The sequence below is a fragment of the Aptenodytes forsteri genome, unplaced genomic scaffold, assembly GCF_000699145.1.
Source record: "Aptenodytes forsteri isolate BGI_AS27 unplaced genomic scaffold, ASM69914v1 Scaffold1, whole genome shotgun sequence".
Lineage (NCBI taxonomy): Eukaryota > Metazoa > Chordata > Aves > Sphenisciformes > Spheniscidae > Aptenodytes > Aptenodytes forsteri.
In genome coordinates, this window is record NW_008795035.1 from 6581280 (window position 1) to 6600770 (window position 19491).

Here is a 19491-nt window from a genome sequence, read left to right on the forward strand (position 1 = left end):
ATCCTCAGATGAGCAAGATCTTCAGGAAAGCAAAGAAGCAAAGTAAAACTAAGGGAGGAGAAAGGAAAATCCTTCACACTCAACACTAATAAGAAAATTACGGGTGTTCTACATTATGAATTGGATGAATTTTTAATGGTTAGAAATGCAGTTGATTTATAATGCATCCATCCTGGACTGCAGGGCTTGTCGCCAGCTAATAAATAAATGACAGGCCCTTTGTATTAAAAGTATCAGTCATCTTACATCTCTGCACTGTAATTGATGTGGAGCGCTGAGCAATGGTGGCCATCAGGTGTATACCAAAGCAAAGGACCTCATGCTTCAAGCCATACCTGAGGTCTTGATATACCAGAAAGTTGCAGCCCAATCTTCAAGTCTTCTCTCAAATGGGCCACAGCTTCTGCTCTATCCCATTGCTCACAATCCAAAACCAAAAAGCAATAAAGAGCTTGACAGAGGGCTCCATGATTTTGAAAGGTCATTTTAAGCCCAGCTTAGGGCCCTGTTTGATGTGTCTTATGCTCTAGGACAGGTTAGTTACCCCCGGACAGCACGAGAAGCTCCATCTGAGGTGGCTGCCCAAAGCTTCCTTCCTACACGTGGAAGGAGATAGGATGCTTTGGGTCTGCCCCATGTTAGACACCTTGTTCAGGATGGGAGAGATTGTGCTGTCTGTTCTCTCGATGGTCCTGGCTATCGGCACAGCCAGGGTGAGGCTAGCTCAGAGTCAGTATGCATGAATGCATACGAATCCCACCACAAATGTTCACACTGAGGGCTGTGTTAAAAATAACTTCTAGGCGAATTCCAGAGGTGGGATGGAGTGGGACTGTCCTGTTCTCATGCCAGATCCCAGCAGAGCCCAAATCTCAGGGGAACCTTACTGAGAGCACAGCAGGCAGCTGACTATTTGAGGGATGGGGTATATTTTATCCTCCTCTTAACGAGGAGAAGCGACCTGTCATCTTGCACCTCCACTATTTCCTGGAAAGAGGCATTTCTCCTTCCAGCCCATCAAGGGGCTGCCAAGCATCTTCATCTCCATTTTATGGATGAGGAGAGGCAGCTGGAAAGACATCAGTTTGCTCAAGGGCACACCAGGTTGCTGACAGCTAGCAGTCTGGCCCGTATTCAGCCTACTGGACCGTGTTGCGTGTTAATGAGTTACCACCTGAAGTCCTTTCACAGCCAGCCTTTTGGAGTCAGGAGCTTAGATGGACAAACAAGTTCTTGGAGCTGTCAGCTGTATATTATGATCCCACAAAATGGCAGTTCTGAGCTTTTCCTGCTCCTTTCCAAACAGGTTAGATCAAATTCTCCCTTTCCACCTTCATGAGGGCCAAACTACAGTCCAACATGTTTCTGTTTTGTGCTCTCAACTAATTCTGAAGAGACCTTTCCTTGCTGACCTCCTAGGAACTCTGCCGGCCTCGTTCCACCTAGGCATTGCCTCCTGGCCCGCTTGGTTGGAGTTGGAGTTGGTTGGAGCCTGAATGCTGGGCTCGGAGGAAGAGCAGTTATTTTTACCTTGGCTTTAGTTCCTGGCTGAAGGAATTGAGCGGGGAGCCTGGGATACGAGCCTTGCTGCCCAAGGAAAACACTGCTCTCCAAGATGCAGACTTTCATCTTGACCTGGAGGAAGGAAGCGCTTATTGTCTTATTTATTACATTTCCCCATAGCAGTGTAAATACTATATCCATGATAGATATGGATCTTATGAATAATATAGAGATTTGAACTAAGTAATTGCAGTGCTTTTTTAATACAAAAGATCCTTAGTGTCAAGTAGTATTAATGATCTGTCTTGATGCGATCTCTGCAGAGGGCAATTGCAAACCCCAGTTCCGTGAGAATTTTAGAAATTGGGGGAGAAATCCTAATGTGCTGTTCATCCCCTCTGTTCCCTTTGGGACACTCCAGAAAGAGTATCCTGTCTGCTGATTTTTTTCTCAGCTTTCCCTAGACCCTCCAAGGGTGGAAAGGCTAAGTGAGTTTTGGGAAAACAAATCCCTGCTGTAGGCAGGCTGGGCTGGGCTGTCACAGGAGGCAACTTTACGAGGAAATGTAATACAAAGATCCTAGCAGCTCCCTGTGGTCACTAACAGTTCTCCGGACATTTCTGGAAGAGTAAAATGATTAGTTACAATGAAATGGCTAAATTCAGGCAGAGGTAATGATATTCTATGTCTCTGCTGATGTGAGTCTTGTCTCTTCTCTGTAGCTTTAATTTAAAGCTCTCCTTTCCACTTGCTTTCTGAAACCCTGTGCAGCCTTGCTGCTGCATGCTATTAAACAGGTGGCTCCATTATTATGAGAAATTCTCTATAAAGTCCACTCTTTAATGCCTTAGAATCTTTGGGGATGAATTTAAGATATTAATAAGTATTAAGATTTAACACCTAATAATTCTTTGCAGTGACATCACTGGGGGGAAGGGATAACGGGATAGTAATTGCGGGATGTGCTGTGGATCATTTCGTGCCTTGCATCACTGTTTGCAGGGAGCCGGTAGCCTGGATGGCTGGTCCTTCTTGCTCCCTGCTGTAGGTGTGCTAGGTGCTGGTGTTACAGCTGCAGAGCTGGAAGGCCTCTTTAAATTAATGGAGCTGTCCGAGAAGGTTATGAATGCTTTGTCAATTTATTTTTTTTTCCCCCAAACAGCATCTCAAGCCTTGAATCAGTCTGTTAACCTTTTTCATTCCTCTCTTTCTAGCCACGTTCCTCTTTAAGGTTATTTCTTTTCCTTCTTCCACCATCGCCCTTTTAATAGGAACGAGGGCAGGGGAGACCTGTGGACTCTGTGGCCCATGTTCTCGCGTTGTCAGTCCTGGAGGAGCAGGTCTTGCTGACCGATGTGGGCTGTGTCGAGCGGGGAGTGTGGGCTCAGGTGTTTCTTTGCTACAGGAATGGTAGCTCATTAACACTCTGTGCCCTGCAGAGAACTTTTATTGATCATCAGCTGCTTAATCAAAACCTCTATCACATTTTGCTTCGATTATTCTTTTCCCTCTCTCCATCTCTGGAGAATCAGCTTAGCTAAAGTTAATGTACTTATTATGCAGTTGGGAAACCACTGCCACAGACTGCTATGTAAATCATAGGTTTTAGGAGGGTTTGTGTCCTCCTTCCTGCATGTATATTGGGTGCATATTCCTCTGCTTGATAGGGTGAAGCAGGCATTGGGGAGTTGTGCTGAGCTGGGTTTTGACCTGCCCGGGGTGGCAGTGCCCACCTCCCAGCTCATGCAGAGCCCAGGCTCCACATCTAGATCCTCACAGGCCCGGTATAGTGATGAAGAGCACTGCTGCTGTGCCTAGTGCTAACCCACCCTCACTTTTCCAGAGAAACGTGGTGGCCTTCACATCACCATAAACACCCACCAACATGCCCACCTGGACCAGCAGAGACTTCCCTCCCCTCTCGCAGCGGGGTGTTTGGGCTGAAGCGGCTTTATGGATTTGTCTCTGCTGGTGATTGCTCGGCAGTTGGGTGATGAGGGCTCTCCTATGGGAGACTGAGCACTCGGGAGAGGGGATGAGAGAGCTGGGACAGGGGATGACCTGTGTAGGGGTACACCGAGGAAGAGGGCACGGACAGGGGATGTTTGAGAGATGTGCGCTGGGGGAGGGAGACGGGAGGAGAGCTGGGTGCCAAGCCATGATGGCGAAAGTCTGCACAGCTGGACCATGTGTTTGGCTTTTATTTTCTGATGATTTGTGTGCAATGTGTATATAGACGCAGAAGTGGTGACTTACAGCAAAAGTAGGATGTTAACTCCCCTATCTAAACAGATCTCAGCACTCCTGAAATCAGCACCTTGAGTATGTTGCTGTTGGGCATTTTGCTGACACAGTGAGGGCCACGGCTGGAAAACAGCTATGTGAACAGTGGCTTTACTCTTTTGCAAACCATCAGAGCTCCGGGGAGGGGAAGAGAGGAAGCTGTGCAGGAAGTGGCAAAGATACTTCCCAGCACTTGCCGAGTATTTAATGACCAGCTCTGAGAAGTGGCAGGCCAGTTTCAGTGGGGACACAGGAAGGGCTTGGGAGGGGAGCCCTGAGACAGGAGTGCTGCTTGTTCCTGCTGCTCCAAACTTATCTCACACTCTGGTTTTGCTTGATGTCCCGGTATGATTCGTTTTCCTTTTGTCTTTTAATGTTTGCTGCATAAAATCATTCTCCTTGATCCCATATGCTATCAGGGCTACATATTCCGTGCTGGTTATGATGTTGCAATGACCTAATTTGATTGTGGAGGGTCGTGTCCCGTATAATGTTGTCTCGTTTTCTCAGTAGTCAATACAAACTCAATTTTATTTTCTTTGAAAAAAAAGGAAGTGGGGGCAGGAGCCCAGCATCCACGGCCAAGGTTATACCTGCAGCTCTTACCTTGTCGCCCAGCTGTGAGGCTGTGATGGCACACGTAGTTCAGCCTGAATGGGACCTGCAGGCTCTTTATATTTTTTTTTTCTGCCGGTACTGAAGGGGAGAAAGGATGGAAGCTACAGCAGAGAAAGGCCCTCATTTCTAGCTGCTGGCACCTCTGATTTGCCTCAAGGAGTCATTATTCCAACAGACTGTGGGCACCCTCTTGATGGAGCTTATCTCCGGAGGGGAGGGTTAGCTGTGTCTCCCCATGGGACCTGGGTGAGTGTTTAGCTTTCTCCTTTTGTCTCCAATTAGATGCTCGGTCCTTTGTACCTCTGTGTTTCACCTGCCTCAGAGACCCTTCACCTGCCTTACCCCTTTGTTATTTATGAGTAACTCAGAGGGGAAAAGGAGGATCTGGTCTCAATTTGTGTGGCTCATTTGCATGTGAAATAAGCATGTTGTTTCTGAAGTGGTGGTGGCAGCAGCCCAGGTCTCCTGGCCCCGCTGGTCTCGTTCAGGGTGGCTTCGACAGCTCCAAGGCTGTGGCTTGCTGAGCGGTGGCAGGGCTTGCTTGTCACTGAAGTGTCACTGTGTTTTTGCAGAGCTCGTTCAGAAGACAGTGCTTTTTCAGCAGCTCATAAGGGAGGTGCCAGCCCAGTATTTGGTCTGTGGGAAAAAGAACCTGAAGATTGCAGCAAGCGCTTAGCTCTGGCTTGTGGGCCATCTCTGCCAGCTGGGATTGCTGGTGTGGCAAATTATTCAGCTGATGGTTTCATTGCTATTTGCCTTATGGGTCCTGGACTTTCCTCCTTTGTTCTTCAGGTATTCCTCATTCTCAGCCCTGCCTCCTCCTGTCCTATTGGGCGTTCAGTGGGCTTTCGATTAAAAATGGATTCGTTGTGATGACAGAGCAGGAGTCAGAGAGGCACTGGCAGGCAAAACACGTCATGATTTTGCAGCTTTAGCTGCAGGTAGGAGTTGAATAAATGAGTCAACAGATCTGTGTTCCTCGTGTGCCACCAAACAGGCTCCCTTGGCTTTGGTCAAGGATTTCGCGATGGCAGGAAGAGGCCAGGCAGCAGAGGGGCAACGATCTGTGTAGCCGGGCAAGGACCGAGGGAACGGGATCGTGAGCCTTGAGGGCAGGAAGAGAGGGAGCAGGTTGGACGTGGGCCACTCATGTGTTCCTCCTTGGCAGGGTACCAGGTCTCCATGGGCCAAGCGCCTGGCACGGTCGAGCCAATGTCCCTGATTTGTTCTCAGTTTTGAAATATTTAATCAGAGAATCAAATATGAAGTCTCTTTAAGAAGAGACTGGCACACAGCAGCTGGCTGAGTGTCGCAATCAATGTATCCGCTGTGGAATGTTTCCTGCAGAAATATTACATCCTCTCTCATTTACTTGATGATCGTTAGGGTGAATCAATCAAAAAATGCCGCACACAAATAGTTCAGCCTGTGATCCTGTGGGTGTCCATTAGAGAGGCATTTGCTCCGTGTTAATGGACCTGTTGATTAACAAACAAACCATTGCTTTTTAAATAGAAAGCTGTTACTTGATAGCAATTGTTAGCATTCGCTTTTCTGCTGCCCCACCTCTCCTACGTACAGCTCTCACTCTGTGCCAATGCAGGCGACTGCTGCAACAAAACCCAGGTCTGCACTGCTGGAGAGAAAAGCACTCGCATGTCACCCAAGCAGTTATCGGAGGTGGACCTTCTCCTGGAGGTTGGAAAGGACAGAGAGAGACTTCTTTGTACTTAGCGTGTGATTTCACCACTGCGTGTCTTGTTCTGTTAATTGTGTTTTCTGCACCCATCTGCCTTGGCATGTAATGCCCTGTCGGAGTCCAGCAGTGGCCGAGGAAGATCTTCCCCTGACAATCCCAACAGGTCGAGGCTCAGCAGCTCCTTGAGGAGTCTGTCTTGGGTTTTACACCGGGCTGAGTGCATGGGAGTTTTTATTTGGGTCTATAAAGCCTCTAGTCTGTTGGAGCAATATTGTGTTCATTTCCTTTCCCTACAACATGGACATTTTCCTAGTCTCCACTTTTTCTGGGTGAAAATTTGCCCATGTTGCAGTGTTAGTTCTTGCTTTTCTGATGCTAGCATGGCATGAACCCCAGCTGGCATTTTAAGCAGTAGAAGATCAGGGTGAGGAAAAATTTCTTTACTGAAAGAGTGGTTAAACATTGGAACAGGCTGCCCAGGGAAGTGGTTGAGTCACCGTCCCTGGAAATATTTAAAAGACGAGTAGATGAGGTGCTTAGGGACATAGTTTAGTGGACATGGTGGTGTTGGGTTGACAGTTGGACTCGATGATCTTAGAGGTCTTTTCCAACCTTAATGATTCTATGATGCCCACTGCATAGAAGATGTCCTTACCTTTGAAAGCCCCTGCACCAACCTGAGTGAACCCAACCCAGTGATGACCAAAGCTGTGTAGACAAGTAAGCAGCATGTTCAGTACTGCCAGAGCTCTGGTGTTGCACTGGAAACATGCTCCCTGGACACAGCCCAGGGCAGACCACTGTGCTGAGCCACATAACACAGCTAATTGCAGAGACAGTCACGCAGCAGAGCTGACCGGCCCAAAAGGACCAGGGTTGTGGCTCTGGCTTCTGTTTAGCATCATGCTGGTAGTTGCCAGCAGCTGTTCTGCTTTCTGGGAAGTGTGTTTGGATCCTTGCTGCTCAGCCGGAGGCTGTGGGGGCATTTGGTCCCCCCCCCGAGGCTGCTGGTGCAAAGCAGACACTGTTCAGTCTGGCAGGCCAAGCATCGCTTCAGCCCACCGCAGAGGGGTCCAACCCCCCCATGTCACTTGTTTAGCTCCATCCTTTATTGCTGCAAACCGACTCACCCAGAGCCGTCCTTCCCACGGCTGGTGGGAGTCAAAGTGAGGAGGCAGTTAGTGGATTAGGGCAGCAGAGTGAAAACCATTTGGTGTTTCTATCCTGATTCTTCTGGGTGCCTTTAATTAGCATGATTGCTCAGCATGCGATTTTGCCATGTTCTTTAGCTCCCCTGGTTAGAATAATTATTCCCCCAGCTCCTTTTGTTCCAATTCCTGATCACTTACAAAGTCTCCTGTTAAAAGCCATTAAATCCGTAATGTAAAGTGAGAGTAAATGTTCAGCAGCATTATGCTCTCAGCCCCACACGTGTGTGCTCGCGCACTCTCCGGCCCCTCTCCGGCACTCTTCTGCTCCCCGCCACGTGCTCTGCGCTGCAGCATCGCGCTCTGCTTTTCTGTCACATGCTTCCCCACTGGCCATCCCACGTGTCCCACATGCAGCAGGTTGTATGCACACTCCCTGCTTTCTGCTGGCAGTTTTGGTATTGCTCAGCTCGGTTTCCTTTCTGCACGGGCTAGTTTTGACACTGAAGTTGAATTCATGGCTGTGGACTGTGATCTCTTACATTTAGTTGCATGTGCAAATATGAAAGTACCATTAGAAGTGTATGTTTTTGCATGCCTTTGCCCTGGTGTGGGCAGCTCTTGCTTCGAGGAGCAGTGTACGTAGAGGAGGACATGTCCTGGCTGTGGTGGCAGGCAGGACTTCTGATGATAGATGATGGAGAAGAGGAAAGAACTTATTTTTTAGGTAAAGCTGTTTCCCTTTTTCTCAAGCATGAAATCCTCTGGCGGAGGGAAAATGGGTTTTGGATAGTCATGTTCCTGGGAGTTTCTGTGTTGCAGTGCCTCCCCATCCGGAGGCCGGAGAGCGCAGCCCCTTCCCTGTCCCTCATCTCTGCTGATATTTGATCAGCACATGCCAACGACACAAGTGGGGCAGACAGACACAAAGGCTTGCGCAGAATTATATGGTGTGAAATAAGATTGGGCTGAAGTGCTTTAAATGCCTGGTGCATTTCGGTGACTTGATGTGAGAGGGAGAAGGAAGAGAGGGAGACTTATTTTCAGACCCAAAATGAAACTGGGTCAGAGAAGGGTCTGGCAGTCATGTAGTTCGTTAAGCTTGGAGCTGACTGCCAGAGCAAAAATTCACAGCTAGACCACTTGCTGGAAAAAGCTTGTAGGAAAGAAACCCTGGTGCTTCCTCCCTCCTTTGAATGAAGACTCCTGACTGACAGTAGCCACGTGTTTTGGGCTTAGGTCTTCGTTTGCTGCCCTGCTGTGATGTGCCAGAACTTTCCCACTCTGCAAAGCTCACCCTCCGCTGTGGGGTGGAGTGAGGGTCTCCTTGCACAGCAGCAGCGCCCTCCCCCCCACCCCCTCCCAGCAGCCCCCCCGGTGCAGTGCTTGGGGGGCTCCCCATTCACCTCATCTCTGCTTTGCCGGCTGCAAGGATATTTCCAGGCATTTCATACCTTCTCTTGCAAAAACATACTATGTTTCATGCGTGTTTTGTGGGAGCAAAGCCCTTTCTCCCCTCCTGCAGAATGAAGGCCACCACAAATACCTGCCGCTTCTCTGGTTGGCACTACCCAAATTGTTCCCTAGGAGCAGCATGATCCCAGCGCAAACCTATGTTCCTCTGCTCGCTGTCCCCTCTTCCCCTGGGGAAAGCACAGCCCTCCCTGTGCTCTGGGGTGTGTGTTTTAGAGCTTGCCACGTACTGACAGGTACCAAAATGTAGTCTTGAAACAGAATCTGGAGCTGGGAGCTTTCCCCTGGGAAGATTAATGACACTCTTCTGATATATTTTGGTGCAGAAGGCGACTTATTTTGAGAACCATCTAGTGGGGCAATTATCAAGAGAAGAGCTGTGGTAGCAGCCTTCGTTTCCAAAACAATCAGCAGAGTAGGAGCGCTGGAAAGATACAGACAAACGACAATAATTCCAGACAACGCAGCATCCAAAGAGCCTAAAAAGTCACCAAAACCTTGTTCCTCAAGGCTCCCTGCTGCTCTCACTGTGTTTTTGCCCTCAGTTCTTCCTGTTCCCGTTTACAACTCCTCTGTAGTGCTCGGTGCCTCCTTGCCTGCCGAGACCTCCTGTGCTCCTCAGTTTCCATCCTCAGCTTGTAAACTCCACGAAATCGCGTTTCCCCACAGGACGCTCTTCCCAACACTTCAGGCTTTCGGGCTTGTACCACTCCTGGGCTTCCTGAAGGGCAGCTCTGGCCTTTCTAGACAACGTAAGGTATTGCTGGAGCAGATGGCAGTGAAGAGACTTGAACAAGCAAGGATTTATCCTGGGCCTTGCTCAGCTCCTCCATCAGCCTCCTCCTGTCCTCTGAAGAGCAGGACAGCATCATTGGCACTGCCTGGGCAGGGAAGGTCCCATCTGCAGGCTGCAGCAGTTGTGTGCTTTCCTATCCACCGTGTGTGTGTCCTTTTGGTGCCTGCTCTCCTATCCAGGCCATCTGGCTTTACCGAGCGCTTCTGTCCCCTTCTAGACCGCAGAGCTCCTGGAGAGGACAGGAGTCTGGGAGCTGGAGCTATTCCCTGTTGAGTGCCCACGACTGGCATCGGTTCCTTCGGGGACCTTGGAGAAACTGTGGTCCTGCTCCGTGCCACCATTTTGCCATCTGCATAATGCATGTAACAGCTCCTGCCTCCCCAGGGAATGAACAAGGCGTAACAAATTAACGTTTATGAAGCGCTTTCTGGCTGAAAAGAAGTTTGCAACAGGGCTGTTGCTGTTCTAACTTAGGGGCTTCCTTTGCTGGTTGGCTCTTTGATGTGGCGATCTGTGGTACTGGTGGATCAGCTGTACCATAATTGGAATTAATCAGCAATTAAGGAACATGAGCCCAATCAGATTCTTTCCCAGTGGATATTCATTTCTGGGCAGATCAGTCAGTGGTTTCAGTAATTCTGTGTAAAATGCTTAGGATAACTTGCTATCTGAAACAGCTGGGGAAGAGAGGCAGGCGGTGTCAGAGGGACACGGATACCTGTCAGGCAAAGTGGAGATGAGAAGCTCTTGTAACACTGTGCACAGTGCTTAAATTGGCAGCACTCTGAGGGCTGACTTGAAAAAAAAATAAATTAAAAATTGATAAAAGAATATATTTGAAAACCAAAGTGATGAAATAGTTGTATTACTTGTTGGGATGGGATCTTTCATGCCGGGTCCCGCGGGCTTTGTGGCGTGCAGAGGCAGAGAGTGCGTGGTGTTGAGAAATGGGGACTCACAGAGGTAGGGAGACATGGCTGTTCCTCCAGGTGCTGAGAATTGCAGAGGAGAAGGCTCCTGGACGAAGCGGTGCAAGCACACAGAGGGACGGAGGCAGGGCAACAGCTTGATAATGCCTAGGATGTCAGCTACCACCAAACTCTCAGGCATTTTGCAAACACTTTCCTGCAGCTTGTTCTCATGGCTGACCTGTAAACGCCAAGAGCTTTGCCACGCACCTTTGCACAGCCGTGGGTGTTCTGAGGGACGAAACAGCCATCCTCTTTGCTCAGGTACCTTCTCTCTGACCCAGTACGATTTAAATGAGGCAGAGACTAAGCTCTGCATGTGGTGGATGAAACTCCTGGGTGCCCAGTCCTTCCCCCTTCCCTGGTCCTCTTACAAGTCATTTCACATACTCTGGCTTCAATCTAATGAAAACAAAACCGATGAGGCCCAACTGATCTGGCTGCTTTCCATCATGCAGTGGGCCTCCAAGTGGCTTTAAATAGCTGCACCTCTGTGCAGTCTGGAGAAAAGCATTGGCTGTGCCTCTGGACTGGGAGGGTAGCTTTGACTCAAATCGCAGGGCATCTCAGACCTGAAAATAGCCTTTTTAATTTGTCCCTGGTCTTAAATAGATTTTTTTTAATTATTTTTTTTTGCTTCTTATTTTTTATTTTATACCCTGGTAAGTGCTTTCCTACTTTGGGGCTTTTCCTAAGGGGGATTGGTGGGGAATCTTGGAGCTCTGCCTCCTGAGCTATCAGGCTACATCATTTAGTATCTTGGAACTACTCCATCCATGAAGGAGTTCCAGAGAAAACAAACTTGTGATCCCGGCTAATATGGACATGGCCCACATTAACGGCGGCAACAGTAGAAATGCAACGGATACTGGAATTCTTGTGACCAAAGGTTTAATGAATCTTACATAGTCTTAAAGAGTTCACTGCGTGGAAAGCTGCAAACGCTGCCCTTTTCTCAAGGAATATTGTTCAGCTGTTTAGTGCCTGTGGTATTCTCCTACCCCTTCCTCGGCTCTACTTAAGCATGAGAGAAATTTGTGTGGAAATGGGATCTTCTGGACCCATTTGCTTCTGCTGTTTCTCTTGCTCTCAGCCCACCTCTTCCCTTTCCTGCCCTCAAAAACACATGCAGTGCTGCGATCCCCTGCTCGTGATTTTGAGTTGTGGAGAAGATGAAGATGCCACAAACTGTAGCTAGAGCTCCATCTAGCACATTCCCAAGAGGTTTCCAGTGACGTCAAGTCTCATTGACTAAAGTGGGAGACTCTTATGCCTGAGGTTAAACCATGGAAAATGAACAAAGATACAAGGTGAGCTGCTGTGGAGGGGAATAAGGACCCTGTTTCCATGAAAATGAACAATCATAAGCATTTCTGTAGCTCTCAGAGTCTTTCTGTGAATCTTAAAAGAGCTGTTATCTACTTGAAGATCTGCTTGAGGTCTGTGTATCGGTGTGAAATTCATCTGTGGGCTGAATTTTCTTGCTGTTCTCCATTGTGGTCAACAGTGTTGGGCTGGTGTAAATGAGAGGAGGTCTAGGCTCTTTGACTTTACCTTGGATGGTAGAGGAGATAATGTGCTTATCTGCAGCTGAGAGCATCAGGGAGAACCTCCTGGTGTGCTTCTGCTGAGCTTCTGTGACCTGCTTTGTTGTGGCAAGCGAGGCCTCAGGCTGGGTTGCATCTCACCCTGCTATATGTTGGGGAAGGAGAAAAAAAAGACGGTTTTGGATCATAGCCCTGCAGATGAACCCATCCATGGCAGGAAACCTGGATTGCTGTGTTGCCTTCCCCTCAGATATAGACATATCAATCCTGGCTTTGACTAGACGGATGGCTGTTTCCTTCGCTCTGGATGCAGGCCAGGCTCGATGGTTTTCATGCCTTCTTTGATGCTATTCATACTTCATATCTGTGCATAGAGAAAGATAAAACGTACGCTATCGTTGGACTCTCCTATTGCTTTTCCTTCATATCATAAATTCTGCTGTAACACAGAAGAGAGATCAAAGCTCCGTTGCCTAACGTGGGCTGTGTGGATAGCAGTGTTATGTTTGGCCAGCTCGTTGCTCCTAATTTGCTATTTTTGTTTAACCCATTTTTGCCAGGCGTTACATGGCATCCCGTTGCTTTTTTCATCCATTCCCACAGCAATTTATGCTGCTGTTTTAGAAGCAGTTTCCATCCCTGGGTTTCAAAACTGGGCGGCACCACTCCTGCTGTGGCGGATGGGGCTGCCGTGAGGAGTTGTGCATCGTTTTCTGCGTCGTTCCCTCGCCTCCCCGTCTCATGTTCCCTGCTGCTCTTCTCAGGTGACCTGGAGCAGGTGTCAAAAGCCCTAGAAGCATGGTATATTTGAATGCTTGCCATTTTACCAGAAGGCAAACAGCGAAGGCAAGGTGAAATTATCTGGTCTGTTGTCTCGGTCTTGCTCTCAGTCAGTGGAGGAAGGGTGTTCCTTGCAGAGCACTGTCTGTAGGCTGGATTGGGTACGTGCATGGGGCAGAGTGGCTGAGACCCACTAGCCAGGGTGTTGGGAAACTCAAGACAGCTCTGGAGGACTAAGTGGATGGCCAGGGTTGAGGACAAAAACTGATTGCATGGTTCGGTTGCCTTCAATTTTCTTGTCCTTTCGTTACCACATCCTTCCAGCCTGCTTAGAGAAATGCCCCATCTGCCGCCTCCATCTCAAGCTGTTAGAGCTGCACAGCAAATCTGAGCTCATTACTCCTTCCCTATTCTCCAACACTCTCCATACATTTATTCCACTACCATACCATGGCTATTAGTAGAGACAGTATCATGTTTTAATTTAAAAAGTGGTCTCACTAGGACAGGGAGAAGCACAAAGGTTAATCTGTAAGACACTTCCCAATTTTGTAGGTCTTTGGAGATGCTTTTGATTTGAATCTACAGGGTGGGGTTTTTTACCTCATTACTATTTTCAGGCTTGTATATTGTAGTTTCCCTCCAAATCCACAACCAACGTCAAAGATAGTATTTTTCCTCCCATTTTCCAGCTAGCACTGACAAATGTGAAACTCCATAAAAGGGATTGTTTTTAAAATTTTCTTAACTACTTCTAAGAAGGTGAACACTTTTATTTCTCTTTTCTTTTTTGGGGAAAAAAAAAAGTAAACCAAACCCTCCACATTCTTTAAGACATTTCCAAGCTAGTTTTTCAGGAGCTAATAGCTTTGATGGTAGAAAGATGATATTTGTCATAGCAGCATCCAAACTCTGAACCTGTTGAGATTCACCCATTTTAACCCTGGACATCTCAGTGAACATCATCCATCTCACATCTGGCAGCGAAGACATAAACCTAGCAAGAGCCTTGTTGGTTTCTGCTCCATACAAGAGAATGGGGTTGAAGGTAGCAGTAAAATACGGGAGACAGCCGCGAGGAGAGAGAAAACCAGTCAGGAGAGAAGCATGTTGTTTTTCAGATTCTTTGGGGACTTTAATAAATCAGAAGGAGAGGATGCCAAAACAACTGATGCTGCATTGCTTTCCCAAGTCAGCGGTATGTGTGTTTAGCCCCTAAGCTTCAGAAACGTAGGCTGTCCTCCTGCCACGTTCCTCATCGTGCCTCAGTAGCGGCTCCATGTCAGTTATGGGGTAACCCCTACTGCAGTCCCATTCTGCAAAGACCCTGCTGTCACTGGAGATCCCTGCAGCTGGGATTCGCAGCATAGCGCTGACGACAAAGAGCAAAGCCCTCGGCGTCCCCAGCCTTAAGTCTTGCTGATCTTTCATGTGTCCCTTTGCTGAGGCTGTGTGTCCCCTGTGGGTTTTTAGGTCTGTTGGATGTGGTCCGGCAGAAGTGGAATTGCCTTAATTTAGCAGAGCTAAGAAATGCAAAGAAAATAAAGCAGACAGGAGTGCTCCTTGGAGATACTTGGTATTGTTGAGTACAGACTTTCCCAGCTATCCTTCGGTAGCCATAAAAAATATTTATATTATGAAAAACAGAACACGATAAATAGTGACATTCAGGGATGCCATGTTTATTTGTCTCCCAGTGACTCTGATAAGAAATGGACTTAGTTTACATACACATTTCCAAGCATCAGCACTTTAAACTCTGCTTTGGCTCTAGAGTTGAGCTAGGCTCTTTCTCACTACTAATGATATTTCAACACTTGGAATTTGCCTATGAATTTTGTTTATGACACATGAACTGAAGCTGAGCCTGGCTTACACTCCCATGTGGATCAGCCCTTCAGGGCCACTGAGAATAACAGATAGTTTCCCCCAAACAAGTTTAAACAGTTTCAAAGCAAACAAACAGCTTTTGTCTGCATCCTCAGGTTCATCAAGAGAGGCATGCGTTTGATGAGCAGATGGAATAAGTGCAGGGAAGAAATATAAATAGATATTAAAAAAAATAGAAGAAATAGGAAAAAAAAATCTTCTGGCTGGTGTAGATTCAGTGTGAGAAACTTTCTGTTCCTAGGCTAGTGGAAAGCACCTTTCCTATTGAGATCAATTCACAAGGGAGTCCAAGCTGCTCCATGCTGCTCTAGTGATGCCAGACTTGGGCTAACTTACCTGATTTGTTGAGGATCCTGTGACTGTATGAGGAGCAGGACCGTTTTCCAGACCTTAGGGCAATTTGTGTAGCCAAGACATCCCAGTAATTTTCTTGGAAAAACCCTTTGGGTCCATGAGAATTTGGGACAGATTAGAGCAAGCCCCAGGATTCTGCCATGCATGTCTTGGTCCTGGCAACTCGGTGGATTTGTACTGGGGATTTTGGTAAGCTGGCGTAGAAGCCTCCTATGTCCACATACTTGATCTGAGCTAAGAGCAACTTCACTGCAGTCTTAGCAGCTGCCTTCAATGACCTGTGCCTATTCCTGCCATGTCTCCTCCCAGTCCGTTGGGATGGCCTCAGTTGTAGAAATACTGTTACAAATGGGTGTCTGAGAAAGTAACGTAAAAAATGATGAACTGACGCCTGAAGGCAAATGCACAGGTCTTTTCTGCAAGAACTTGCAGGTCTTAGCACAAAAGGTGATAGAAAACAGGAGTTCAAGTCAGGAAGAAGGGAAATGTAGGCTAAAAATCAGGATGTGTCCTAAGAGTGAACCAGTATGTGCCTTCCTTCAGTCAGACCTTGAGGAGGGGGCTGGGGGACTGGATGTCTCAGCAGAAGGATTCCCTCCTGGAGCTCCCATCCAGTGCTCCACAACAGGTTTGCTCCCTCCAGTCCAGAGAACTATTCTCTGACAGGTCCTGAATATTTGTATTTATTTAGCTTCAGAGAATAATGTTAATCTTTAACAGTAATTAACATCTAATAATTTCTGTATTAGCAACATGCTAGTAGTGGGTTTCCCTGGCTGGGGCATCCCAAGGCAGGGGCATTATGAGGAGATGGTTAATACAGCCCTTGAAAACGTTATATTTGCCCAGTAAGTTCATTGAGACTGAAGGAAGGAGCATGCCTATGTTCTCTGCTCCACTTATTTTTCCTTTTCATCTGGCCAATATGTCTGGAAAATCCTAAACTTTCAAATTACTTTTAAAGAGGTGGGATTGTGCAAGGAGAAGATGCCTCCAGTGTGCAGGTTTCGGTGTAGGTGGGACAGCTGGGGCTAAGGAAGTCTATGGGGTTATGAGAGTCAGGTCTCCCCAGCCTTGCAGTGGTACACTTTGGCTTCAGAAATGTTAAGCCAGACTAAATAAATCATGAGAGAAAAGTAGAGATAGGAAGGATTCTCCATTTTCCTTGCTCCCTGCCTAGGGGAAAGATGGACTAGGTAGGAATTAGGACTTTTCCACCCCTGATTAGTGGGAACCTCTGGAAGAGAGTTGTTCCCGGTTTTCCGTCCAGACTGCTTGCATGCCCCTTGTCCTCGGAGCACTTGTGCCTGCACGCACCACGTAGAAAGATTGCCTGTTCTTCATGGAAAGACGGAGCGAGGTAGCCCTGCCCGGAGAGGGAGTTTTGGCTTTAATTTAATGGCAGCCGTTTGCTGGTTATTCATTTGGTTCTTTTTTAATAATTACATGTGTGTCGATATCTCTCTCTTTTTTTCTAGTTTTGCTCTTTTTTGTTTTTTCGTTTACTTTATTTTGCTTTTTTCTTTTTTCTGTTTTTTTTTCCCCTTTAGGTTTCAGAGAAATTATGTTGAATCCAATAAGCCTCCCTGGACATTCCAAACCTCTTAACCAAGGCATTTATGTTGAGGATGTCAGTGTTTATTTCAGCAAAGGACGTCATGGCTTTTAAAAACTCCTTAAAAGTCCCTGTTCTGATGTCAAGTTTATAGGCTGTGCCCTCAAAATGGTGGGAAGCAGTAAGCGTGGTCTGTATGGATTGAGGTCTCCTCCTAATAGGACTCTACAGCCCTGCCTGTACACACGTTAAAGCCAACTGAAACTGTGGTTTTCTGTCACCAGATAACAGGGTTGTTCTTTTCCTCCAATGGTCGCTGTGTTCGTTAAATATTCCTGCAAGGCACAACAGCAGCAATGAGAGCAAATAAAGAGAATTAAAACCCAATTGAAAGGAGTCATCCTAATAACACAGTAAATAATTGTACTTTTGCTTTAAAATAAAACACAAAACAAAACCAACCAAGCCAACCAAACTGACATCTTTAGTCATGTCCTCCCTGCTTGGAGTTTTTCTTGTAAGCTTGTGTCTTCGCAACACCCAGTGAATGCTGCCATCACCTCTTACGTGGCACCGCCATGGGAGGTCTCCCAGAGCGAGCCGAGGCGGGGAGCCTGGAAGAAACTAAAGCAGAACGAAGACTTTTGGTAAGAACAAAGGCAGCCCCGCTCCCAGTTCTTGCACAGAAAATAATGTTGGAAGGAATAATAATGGAAAGGAAAAAAAAAAATCTTACTTCTCTGACAGGAAGAGAATGTGGTTATCTTTGAAGTGCACATATTCTAGGAGGCTTTTTTTGTTTGTCTGTCTGTCTGTGTGTGTTAGAGCAGCTCATTGGATCTGACTATATCGTTGTCGTACTCTGGTCTCTCCCTGCTGCTTGAATGATGAGCTTTATCTGAGGAGTTGCCTGGACTTCCTGCATGGATGGAGAATCCATTGCGCAGGAGGGTCTGTGTCCTTGCCAGGACTAGGGCAGTAAGCAAGGTGGAAAAGCATATCAGACGCACGCAGGTCCCAGTTGCTGGGCCTTTTCCAGCCCCCTTTAGCTCTCCCCTGTATTCCCACCCAGCTAGAGATTGATTGTAACCCAGTCACGTACCCAGAACCATCAGCTCGACTGACTGAAGGGGAGGAAAAATAAGTATTCTGTTGCTTCTTCTCTGGCATAAACAGGAATATCGATCCTGTTCTCTGGCCGATATTCATATTCTCTCCCCCTCTCCCATCCCACTTTTGTCTTACTTCATCCAAAGCCTCTCAGATGGAAAAGTAAACCCTTTGATCCTGTCCTCAAGAGAAGCCAGCTGCCCTCACGGCAACTTGCAGGGCTTTCCTTGGACTCTCTGAACGTCACATGAATGGAAAATACAGATTTGCTCACACATATCAGTGATAACCTATAAGCAAGGCAGATTTTCTCTAGAGGAAAAAAAAACCCTTCCAAAAGCTTCAGGTGTGGCCAGATCCTTTTCTGAGAGGAGTATTGAACCAGGAGCTTGCTCACCAGCCACTCAGCTTTGCTTGCCTTCTCGGTGGCCCGAGACGACCTTATCACATCAGGGATGTCTCTAAATCACCAGCCCTGAAGGGTCGCTGCCACTGGAAAGAGTCACAGCCCCCCTTCGCCAGAACTGGGCAGAAGCCTCAGAATGGGATGTTCTGCTTCATCCTGCTTTTACGGGTGCCCTGCATGAACCGCCCTGGAGATTGCCAGGAGGTTTTATTATCAGCTTTCCCATAGGGACGTCCCTGGGAATATTCCATTCTCTTGCTGCTTCTCCTGGTTCACGTGCATAAAAAGGTAAAGTGCAATAGAAGAGTACAGAAGAAACGGTAGCAGATTGCTTTAAGTTAACGGACATGCCGTAGGGGGGCATCTGCGTTAGGACGAGGAGGCCTGGCTCAGGTTGGATGGCTTCAGAAACTATGACCAAAACTCCCAACAATGTTTCCTGCCCGCATCGGAGCTGGAAATGCAAGAGGTGCACCACCAGAGAGGACCTGCGGCCGTGTGTTATTGACACCTCAATTCTGCAGATTCACAGAGTGAGGAGGACCTTCGCCAAGCGTGTGAATCACTGGGTGCTTGTCTGAACTGAATTTCCCCATCTCCTGGAAGTCGCCCACCTGACCTGGGGATGTCTTGTCCGTCTGAACTGTCTCCTCTCCCTAGCACTGTTCAGGGGACTCTGCTCTCAAGTGTGTGTATCAGTCGTAGAGATACATCCGTGGGCCTGGACCAGAAGCCTATATCCAAACACCCTAGCAGAGGAAGGGTTGAATTTTACAGCTCAGGTCCATCTCTGCTTAGAAGAAATCCTCTGGACCGTACAGCATAATTTAAAGCAGTTCTCCCCACTGTGATCGATGTCTCAATTTGTTTAACACCAATTAAAGTCTCTGGTTCCTCACTGCTGAAAACGAAAGCCAGTCATGGCCGTTTGCAATTGGTGGCTTTAAGTAGCAAGTCTAAGGATGTTTTTTTTTAAATTTTATTTTATTTTTAATTATTGTAAATCATTACCTCATTTTCTGTCAATGAGACTCCTCCATCTTTGAGCATTCTTATCTTGCCATAACTATCATCCTGTGCTAATGGGAAATGGGACGGTCCCTTTTCACAGAGACTATAGGGGTGTTCAATGTCTAGTTTCTTAATAAACACTTTATTTTCTAACGAAACAGCTGCATCAGGTCTCTTCTTTGAAGACAAAATAAATAAACGTTCAGAATGACACATCCTATAGTCTACTTCTTCATGAGACGGTCCATGTGTGGGGAGTCTGGTTTGTTTGCTTCTTCGGGGGGTGTGGAGGGTGGGATTTACAGTTGTGACGTGAACATTGCTTAGGTGTAGCTCTTGCTTCTGTCACT

General features: G+C 47.3%; 1 protein-coding gene across 5 annotated transcripts in view; it reads left to right on the forward strand.

Annotated features, from left to right (window-relative positions):
• The window catches only part of NTRK3 (neurotrophic receptor tyrosine kinase 3), a 224871-nt gene that overhangs the window by 131573 nt on the left and 73807 nt on the right, over positions 1–19491 (forward strand). The window contains exon 13 of one of the 5 annotated variants that reach the window (XM_019471327.1): positions 16610–16728. The exons of the other annotated variants lie outside the window; for them this stretch is intronic. Coding sequence (XP_019326872.1) covers positions 16610–16728 — 119 coding nt within the window. Of the gene's footprint in view, positions 1–16609; positions 16729–19491 lie in introns of those variants that run through there. 5 annotated transcript variants of the gene reach the window in all.